The sequence below is a fragment of the Gavialis gangeticus genome, unplaced genomic scaffold (assembly GCF_001723915.1).
Source record: "Gavialis gangeticus isolate Ggan-Ray unplaced genomic scaffold, GavGan_comp1, whole genome shotgun sequence".
Classification (NCBI taxonomy): Eukaryota; Metazoa; Chordata; order Crocodylia; family Gavialidae; genus Gavialis; species Gavialis gangeticus.
In genome coordinates this window covers 23,182,230-23,192,414 of record NW_017729030.1, presented here as the reverse complement: position 1 = coordinate 23,192,414, position 10,185 = coordinate 23,182,230, and the positions used below count along the sequence as shown (strand labels likewise).

General features: G+C 37.5%; 1 protein-coding gene across 3 annotated transcripts in view; it reads right to left on the bottom strand.

The window, feature by feature from the left end:
* Window positions 1-4,444: 4,444 nt before the first annotated feature.
* USP53 (ubiquitin specific peptidase 53) overlaps window positions 4,445-10,185 on the bottom strand; it is a 50,390-nt gene continuing 44,649 nt past the window's right edge. For 2 of the 3 annotated variants that reach the window (XM_019522032.1, XM_019522034.1), the window contains exons 14-15: window positions 6,844-6,934; window positions 4,445-5,973 (exon numbers count right to left, since the gene is read on the bottom strand). In XM_019522032.1, the coding sequence (XP_019377577.1) occupies window positions 4,986-5,973; window positions 6,844-6,934 (1,079 nt within the window). In that variant the 3' untranslated portion in view covers window positions 4,445-4,985. The remainder of the gene's footprint in view (window positions 5,974-6,843; window positions 6,935-10,185) is intronic. The other variant, XM_019522033.1, reaches the window with a different exon arrangement.

Genomic DNA, 10,185 nt, shown 5'->3' with positions numbered 1-10,185 from the left:
TGGCTGAGTAATGTAGTCTGTATAAGAGTTGGAAAGTCCTGTAAAACAAAGCATCCTGGCTTCTGCTGTACCTCTTAAAGGTAAAACCAGCTGTGCATGAATGCATGCTGCTTACTTACTCTTTTCTTAAAACTACCTAGAATGAGGACTGCTTTTCTTTCTAAGAGACGTCAATTCTGGGCACACCTGGAAAATACGGATTAGGATAATCTTATTTTAAAAGACACAAGCAGATTCTGACATGAAAACCCCTTTCCAAAGCACAGGATGCACCTGGGGGACTTCATTAGCCTTAACTTAATTCGCAGAAACATCACCTGTCCCTGCTTCAGGGACCATTCTTCATATTATTCAAATATTCCCAAGCAAGATGCAGGAATAGAGGTAAACTGTTAGATTAACTGTTATGTTCCATGTTCACAGTGTTGTAACATCAGCTCTAAAATCTAGTTGGTTAGATGTTTCAGTATGTTCTTACAGTTGGAGTGATTTAGGTAAGATTTTTATTGTTAAGTGATACAGAACTGTGCACGAGTTAAATGCTAAATTTCATATCTTAGTTCTACTACAAACTTAAGTCTAGAGAAAGCTTAATGTGGATTGAGGACCGACTGTTTATATCTCAACTAAAAGTTAATTTACTTGCTTGGCATTCTCCATGTCAAATTCCATATAGAGTCTACATCAATTTATTTCGGGCCCTGTTACCTGCTCTTCTATTATTGAGCATACTGTTCCAAATTCCTCCTTTTCTTTCCATATTGCCTTTTTTTTTTTTTACATCTTTTCAGGGTCTTCCTCTTTTCCTTCCTGTAGTTGGTTTCTAAAACACTGCCTCTAGGAATGTTGTTACCCATTCCTAGCACATGCCCTAGCTACTTTCATCTCATTTCCATCTTTGTGATACCAGTTTTGAAGAATTCTTTTGTAGCATTTGTAGATAAAAGCAGCTTCACCTCCTTCCCAAGACTTTGTCATTTTCCAGACTTTACTGACAAAATATGAATTTTACATTGCTGTTACATAATTTTTGTTCCAAGACTATTTCTTTGACCTTCAAACCTTTACTGAATAAATGCTGCTCCTGCTTTTTGTATATGGTTTTGGATAATTAGCAAAACCATTGAGGGGCAAGGTAGCACAGATACAAATATACAGTGATGAACTGAAAGAACTGGGTTTTGCTTATGGCATGGAGGACTTACACAAAAGAACAGATGGAACATGTGCAAAATGCACAGGACTAATCAAAGTTCAAGAACAAAGAAAGTTAATTTAAGGCTAGAAGTTGAAATAATCCTTTCCAAATGAGCAAACACCCCTTAGCTAATTGAAGTAGGTGGGAACAGTGATTCACAGTTCCTGGTCTTAATCAGTTCCAAGAGCATTTGGAAGGAAAAAAAAAAGAAAAACATTTAAAACAATCAAGTCAAGCAACATAGCAGCTGACTTGGTTATACAGCTTGAAAATACTGAATAGTGACTAACCCTTTTCTCACCTGTGATTCGGCTTTGCTTTTCCCTCCTCCCTCCTCTACTATTACAATCATTTCTATTGCTATTGTTCTATGAAGACCAGAATGAGTGTTCATGGAGAAGTATGCAAGAGTTTACACTAGCAGGAGGGAGTTTCCATTCATGCAAGTTTCATATTAATTATATTTACAATAGATCTTTTTGTTCCAGGGAGAAACAAATGTTGCAAAACTGAGGGTTTCTGCAGCCATTAATAAAAATGGCTTAACCTCTATCTTGTACTCTTTTCAAGTTCTTCCCCCGCCCCCCCACCTTCTCAGTTGTCAGTTTTCTTTAAGTTAGCAAAAACCTGATTTGGGTATTTTGTGTTCTCAGGATAGGAGATGGTCAGCATGAAGAGCAAGGACTGCATAGAACAATGATTCCTATCTCATGAATATTTGCAGGATTCTACAAAAAGTGAGGTTTATTTGCTTATATAATAAGAATAATTTGGACACAAGGATGCCAGATCTGAGGACATAACGTTCTTTACAAAGCATATCTGGCAGATATGATTTGGCAAAGGTGAGTTTCACTGTTCAGTTAGAAGTCTAATTTCTAAAGAGTTAATGTTGGAACACTCCATAAGTAGTTTTATAAATAGTCAAATGTTGGTCTTGCGCTAGAGTCTAAACCACATGTGTAAAATAAAGTACAAAAAGAAAAAAAAGTTAGCCACAAAATTGGTTTAATGTTTTATCTAATAGTTTGAACAAGCAGAAAAGTGCAACTTTGCAAGATAATTCTAAAGACTGAAAAATATATTAAGTTACAAGACTTGTTAAATGTATTTACCATTACAAAATGTGTCCATTTCATACAAATCTATAATGAGAAGGGGACATTTATAAAAATAAATAGGCACCCTGGGTAAGTCAAATCAACATCTCAGGTCATACAGTCAGCAAATATTAAATATATGCATGGAGTGCAGAGAATAATATAAAAACAAAGCATTTCAGTTAACTGTCGTGGGCACTGTAATAACTATACATGGGCCTTAGATAATAGGTTTGTTTTGGAAAGTGCCATTTCAAGCAAAGAGGGGAAAGACTCAAGTCCACCTAAATCGCTTCCAGTGAAGATTGTTGCATTTCAGAACTTAGGACAAATCTAAGCAGCTACTCTGAAATAAGCAGAGTACGTTTACCAGTTTTGCTCACTAGCATTCTGGAAACCAAATTCATTGGCATCATTAACAGGCATTTATATTGCTTTTTTGTACAGAAGTACAAAGGTTTGCTGTGGACACTTAAAAAGATAATATACTGTATCACCATTCACATTTGTTGCTGTGCTGTGTATACATAAAAATACTGAAGTTTCACATACATTTTTTTCTGAAAAGCTTTACAAATTGTACATTATTTACAAGTTCTAGCACTGTTAGAGTTTTACAAATATTTTTTTTTTAAAAACAATTAATTGGCTATGTACATGTTTGTGTGGATGAGTTATAAAACATAAATTGTATACATTTCTTACAAAATAATAAAAAAGATTAAGTTCTAGGAATTTTCCAGTCTTCACATATCCTATATAAAAATGAGGATTTTTCAGATTTCACTAGCATTTATGCTTCCACATGCAGAATGTATTCATTCTGGAATCCATGTTGTATTCAGTCTTGCAAGTACTACTGTGGGATTTTGAGCAGGAGGATGGGTCTAAATGGACTGGTTGGAGATATCTGGTCTGCTGCATGTCATATTCCCAGTTATACTAAAAGTTACAAGTCTTAGGTTAAAGAATTAAAGTTACGACACTGTCCAAGCAACCAAAACTTCTGTGTTAAGTGTAGCCCTTGGATAAGTACACTAAAACAATTGTCAGCATTTGGTTAAAGCACTGTAATTCACATTAAACAAATAAGCTTTTCTGACTAGTCCAAGTCATAGAGCACGTTTTTAAACCAATGCACTTTGTAATGTTCAGTTTTGGAACTAAAGGCATTAACACAAGTGCCACTGGCAAAATTTTATTTTAAGATCAAAATAAATAACTTTGGGAGGACTGAGCTCCCAAATACTCGTTTAAGAATCATAATATGTTGCTGATCATGAGAAGTTACAGTAATTTCATGAACAAGAAATTATTTGAAGCACTAACTGACTTGAGCAAAGCTGGGTTCTGAGCAGGTCTAAATGGTCAAGATTCAAATAAAACCCTTTTTAAGGCAACTGTAGATTTAATCAATTAATGAAATAACTAAAAACTGCTTGGGAGTTAATGACTGCTAGTTGGAAAAAATTGCAACAGTAAATCAGTCCAACTCAATGTTGCTAAATTCTAGTGGGAACTTTTCAAGAGGGAAGGTAAAAGTAGATGCATGGAGTTCAATTCATAGTGGAGTTAATTTTGTGTGCAGTCATAGCATCAGTCTTAACAGTAAGATCATAACTGTTATAGAATGTGCCTCAGCTGCAATGAAAATAAAGCCTCCTGCTTTAAGTAGTAGTTTATGCATCACATCATTTTGCCATACACTAGGAAATTTGTAGCCGAATTCTAATAAGTATTATATCATTGCTTGTGGAAACATGACTAGAGGTTGGCAAGGTTCTTTGGGTAAATCTGATTTTTTTTATTAGATCAACTAGAACAGTTGGAAAAATTCTTTGCAAGCTTTTGGGTACAAACACCCTTCATCAGGCTGAGGAAGCGTCTGAGTTGGTCTGTGCTCTTCCTGATTAGGGGTTGTAAGTTAAAGCAAACCAACATTATCAGGTTAAAAAAACTGTATACAAATATGAAGATGTAGCATTTTTCTCTACAGTTCTTATAGATCGAAGAAATTTGTTAAGTCTTCTCATTGTTAAGGCATTTCAAAAAAATAAGGAGAAATTCTCTGGGGAAACTTGTATTAAAAGACACTTAAAGGTTAATGAAGTTAGACCTTTAGAAGTCAGAAGAAAAAAAAATGGTAACTCCTACTGTTATCCACTACAAAAAACTTCCATAAACAAATACTGTTTTGATTATGTATATATGCACACTGTGTTATACATGGTCCTGTAGTTCGTGTATCCCTCTGAACATTCTGAGGAATTACTGATTAAAAAAACCCAAAAAACCCAAAACCACTTTTCCCTTGGTCTGTGGGCACTAAACAACAAGTATATTAAATCTTCCAGGAAAAATTTGTAACACCTGGTTAGTGCCAAATGCAATTCACTGTACAAAATTCAGAAAGGAACCAGTTATGAATTAAAATATCAAAGTGTAACAGACATATATTGAGAAAGTGAGTATCAGCAAGACAGAGGTAAACATTAAGGCAAAAAATGACAAATCCAAGATCAAAAGACCAAACCTTAGCATGTGGTTTTTCCAGCTCGTTCATATTTGCATAATCATGTTAACAGTCATATCTTCTAAATGAAATATAGTACCGGTTATCATACACTGAGGAGTCCAAGCTTCTTGCCCACATGAAATGTATGGATAAAATCCATGATTTACTTTTTCTACCTATTGCAGTGTATACTTTCTATATGTGGTCTGTATCTCTGTTCAGATGCAGGATGACTGGAATCAACAGTATTATGATAAGCAGTGCCCAGTTCTTTGTGGAAACTACCAGGATCTGCAAAATACAGTTTGGGTCTCTGGTGATATTTCATCCTGTACGTATCAGTCATACAACTATCTACTGAAAAATATGTAGTTAGAGATACACTATCATTTGCATCTGGAGAATTAGCACTTGGTCCCAGGTGGCATGATCCTTTACTTAAAAGGTTACCAGACAGAGTCTGAAAATCATTAACTGATGGGCCAGTTGGAAAATCTGGCTTGTGAACAGAAGGCTCCTTTCCTTTAAATGCTTCTTTAAGTCTTTCTTCATTTGTACATACACCTGCTTCTGGTGAACTTGAAGCTGTTCCTGTACTTTGCCTCTGAAAATCTGAAGGATTAACATGCAAGAATCCTGTCAATTTTACATCACATGGAGGTTCATTACTTTCTGTTCCTGACAAAAAGTTCCGAGCATATTTCTTTGGAGGTAAAGGAGGTGGAAGATTTTGGTAAACAGCTTCTGGTACCCAAAGATGATCAGTTCTACCAAATGACTGAACTGTACGTACACCAGATGAAAGTGGCATCACATTGCATTGCTCTGATGTGCTCTGGGGTACAAAAGATGACAGCCCTGCCTTTGATGTAGCACTTCTTGTAACAGGAGCCTGCAGCTGAGAAGATAAGAGAAATTCATTGCTATTCAGCCTCTTTCCACAGAGAGGTTCATTTTCAGTGTTACAAGAATGGGGTAAGCCGTCAGCACAACACACTTGCATGGCTGTCTTCTCAAGTTTATCTGAATTAAGCCACTCTGAAGAACTCTGTTCATATAGCTTATTGGCTCTAGTCTCTCGCTTAACATGGTCCTTATGAGTTGGCTGTAGAATTGATGAAGGCAAAAGTTTCCAATTACTCTCAGGTATCTCAGTCCTAAAATATAAAAATGCATAGGTGTACAACCAATCATTAAAAAAATAAAATGAAAAAAAAAGGACACACACTATATATTCATACACACAAAACAAATATATGTACACAGCTAGTGCCAGGAATATACTTCCATTACAGAATTCCTGGATATACTATTTAAATATCTGTTACCTTTGATCTGACTGAATGAGGGAATCTACTTAATAAATATTTGTTCAAGAAATTCATAAAATTACTGCATTTCTTTTCTGACAAATCTAAAGTATTAGCAAAGCTTTTAAAAAAATTAGACTTGCTTCCAACAAAAATGCACAGGATGGAATAAATTCTAGGCCCTGTTCCTGGCTATATCACACACACAGTTTGGACACACCAACAAGTGTCAAAAATTGGGAGGGGAGGGGAGGGGAATTCACTTACACTTAGGGTCCTGATTTTCAGAGGTGCTGGGCACCCAGAGCTCCTAGGGACTCCAGCTGGAGTTCAGGTGCATAGCATTTTCAAAAGAGAGATCTCAGATAATAAACAATCTCCATCCATTTTCAAGAACAATTTTCAAAAACTAATTCAACACTATGGTGATATTATCATCATCTATTATAGGATAATGTACACATTGGATAAAATCCAAATCTCTGACCTACATGCCAGATAAAATGCTCAAACATTTGATTCCCTGTTGATCAAGCCTCAAAACCTGAATCTGTTTTCCACACCTTTTGAAAAAGCAAGCTTTTCAGCCTCATTTTGATGCACTAGGTGTTAATATATATTCACAAGATGTCAGAAACAAGTATAACTACAATTCAGTGGACAAGGCATGATATGGTCATTTTGTAAGTTTCAGAATAAATTGATGTTAAAATGAATTACCTCACTGGAGGACTGTGTACCTGCGATTCTGATGGGAAATTATTATGAGGTCTGTAATTAACTTCTGTACTCATCTGGTCTTTTCTCAAGTCTGTAAAAAAAATATTGCAAATTTATTTCATATCAAGTAAAATACTTCTTCCTCAAACCTTCCTCAGAGCTCACTAAAACTTATTGGCACTATCAGAACAAACTTCTACAGAACCAGCCAGTTCACTGCTTTGAGTGTTACAAAGGACCTCTATGGTAGTATTTTCTGCAGTACTTCCAGTGCCACACACGGGGCCAGGCAGAGCTCCAGTGTCAATTCATGGCTGCGATGGTGTAGGGAGAAAGGGTTTAGGTTTATTAGGAATTGGGACCTTTTGGAACAGAAGGGATGGTCCCTACCCGAGCCAAAATGGTCGTAAGCTGCTGGCACATAACATTAAAAAGGGGGCAGAATAGCTTTTAAACTAAAAACAGAAAGCCCACCGATGTGGAACAACACAGTTTGGACTGACGCACCCTAGAGCAGTAAAACTATAAAAATAGGAATAAGAAACCGGTTAAGATGAACATAAGCAAATACCTTTAATGAGTAAAAGGTCACATGGAAGTAACTAACCAGGCAACAAGTAGTACACGTTTTTATACTAATGTTAGAAGTATGGAAGGTGGGGGAACCTGAATGCTTAGCAGTAAATAACAAGATTGATGTAATAAGTATCTCTGAAACATGGTGGAATGAGGGGAAAAACAAGCAAACAATGGGATGCTGTAACACCAGGATACAAATTTTACAGGAATGATCGATTAGAACGTGGTTGGGGAGTGGCACTTTATAACAAAGACTGCATTGAATCAAATAGGTTAGATTTTGCAAACAACAAAAGAGGTACTGCAAAACCTTTATGGTTAGAAATTCTGGGTTTCAACAGAAAAAAAAATCATCTCAGGATATACTGTTGGCCCACAGATGAGGATGGCAGCAGTGAGCTAGCAATGCTTAGGGAGTTGAAAAAGGCTCCAACACCAGAAAATGCACTAGGAATGGAGAATTTCAACTATGCACAAATAGACTGGGTCAATCTAACATCAGGCCAGGAAGCAGAGACCAAATTTCTTGATAAGGTAAGACTGCTTCCTGGAGCAGTTAGTCCTGGAACCTACAAAAAAGAAAGGCCGTTCTAGACCTAATCTTAAGTAGTGCACAGGATTTGGTGCAAAGGGAAAATTTTGCTACTGAGCCACTTGGCAATAATGACCATAAAGCAATTGGGTTTGACCTCCATGTAGGAGGGGAGACAAGACAGACAGACCACCAAGATGAGGAAGCTAGTTAAAGGTTAAAAGGGGGCTTCCAGTTAGAGGTTGAAAAAGGAGGAATTTGCAGGCAGGGTGGGAACTGCTTAGGAACACCATATTGGTGGCACAAAGCAAATGCATACTGCAGATCAAGAAAAATGGAAAGTGGACCAAAAGAAAGCCAGCATAGTTTAATGGTAGAGTTATAGAGGCAATAAGCAGAAAAAAGGGCTTATTTAAAAAGTGGAAGTCAACTCCTAATGAGGAAAATAAAAGAGCATAAACACTGAGAGGGCAAATGAAAAACTGAAATAAGACACGCTAAGAGAGAACTAAATCTACGTTAGAAGCCAAAGGCCTACCAGGGAGTCAGCTAAGCCTTTGGATGATTAGGGTGTAAAATGGGCACTAACAGATTACAGGTTTATTGCGAGGAACTAAATGCATTCTCTGCATCTGTCTTCACTGTGGAAGATGTTAGGGAAACTTTGCCACCAGATCCACACCTCTCTAGGAACAAGTCAATGGAGCTGACCCAACTTGAGGTTTCAATAGATGAGGTCATTAAGGAAACTGAGAAGCTAAACAGTAACAAATCACCAGAACCTGATTCTTCTATTCAGAACCTGATGGCATTTTCCCTAGGGTCATGAAAAAAATCATGTCAGAAATTGCTGAACTCCTCCTAACTGGAGGGTTGCCAATGTGACTCCCATATTTAAAAAAGGCTCTACAGGGAACTACAGACCAGTGACCCTAACTTCTGTTCCTGGAAAACTGGTAGAAGCAATAATAAAAATCGTTCAGCACGTGGGTGAACATGACTTGCTGGGGACAAAACAGCTTTTTCAGAGGGAAATCATGCCTCACCAACCTACTAGAGTTCTGTGAGGCTGTCAACCAGGTGGATCAGGTTGATCCAGTTGACACAGTATATCTGAACTTCCAAAAAGCCTTTGACAAGGTCCCCCCCATCAGAAATTCTTAATTAAAGTTAGGTAGTCATGGAATTACAGGGACTGTCCACCTATGGATCAGAAACTGGCTCCAAGATCTGAAGCCAAGAGTGAGGATAAATGGTCAGTTTTCACATTAGAAAGAAGTAAAGAACGGGGCACCCTAGAGATCTGCATTGGGACCAGTGCTGTTCAACATATTTATAAACGATCTGGAAAAGGGCGAGTAGCAAAGTGGTCAAATTTGCCGATGACAAGATTACGTAGAGTTGTAAAGACCAAGGCAGACTGAAGAACTACAGAATGATCTGGCACGACTGTGCAAATGTGCAACTAAATGGCAGATGAAATTCAATGTAGATAAATGATGCAAAAACAACCCAAACTATACCTACATTATGATGGGCTCTACATTAGCTGTTACCACACAGGAAAGATCTGAGTCACTGTGGACAGTCCACTAAAAGACATCAGCTCAGCGCTCAGCACCTATCAAAAGTGTGGGTGAACTGCACATGGAAAGTATCATTATGCCCCTTTATAGGTGCATCCCCCACCCATCTTGAATACTGTATCTAGTTTTGGTCCTCACACCTCAAAAAGGGTACAGACAAACTAGAGAAGGTCCAGAGAAGGGCAATGAGGATGCTTAGTAGTGTGGAGAGGTTTCCATATGAGGAGAGAGAAAAGAGGCTTGGCCCATTCAGTTTAGAAAGATATGTTTGGGGGGTGGGGAGGGGCTTGATAAGGGTTTACACAAAAAAACAAGAAGGTACAGAGAAAGTAAAGAGATTCACTATTTATTCTCTCCCAATTCAAGAACTAGGGGCGGGGTGTCACAAAAGGAAACTAGCAGGTACTAAGTTTAATACTAACAAAAGGAAGTTCTCTCTCACACAGCATGAAATTGAAGTATGGAACTCAATACCACCAGATGTTCTAAAAGTTGACAGTTTAGCTAGATTCAAAAAGGGACTGGACAAATTCTTGGAGGAGAGAGGCATCAGTAGCTGTTGAGCATGGGAATTAGAGATACAGCTATGAATTAAGACCTTAAATGCTGGAGACTGCAAGTGACAGGGGAACAGTTGGAAAAAAA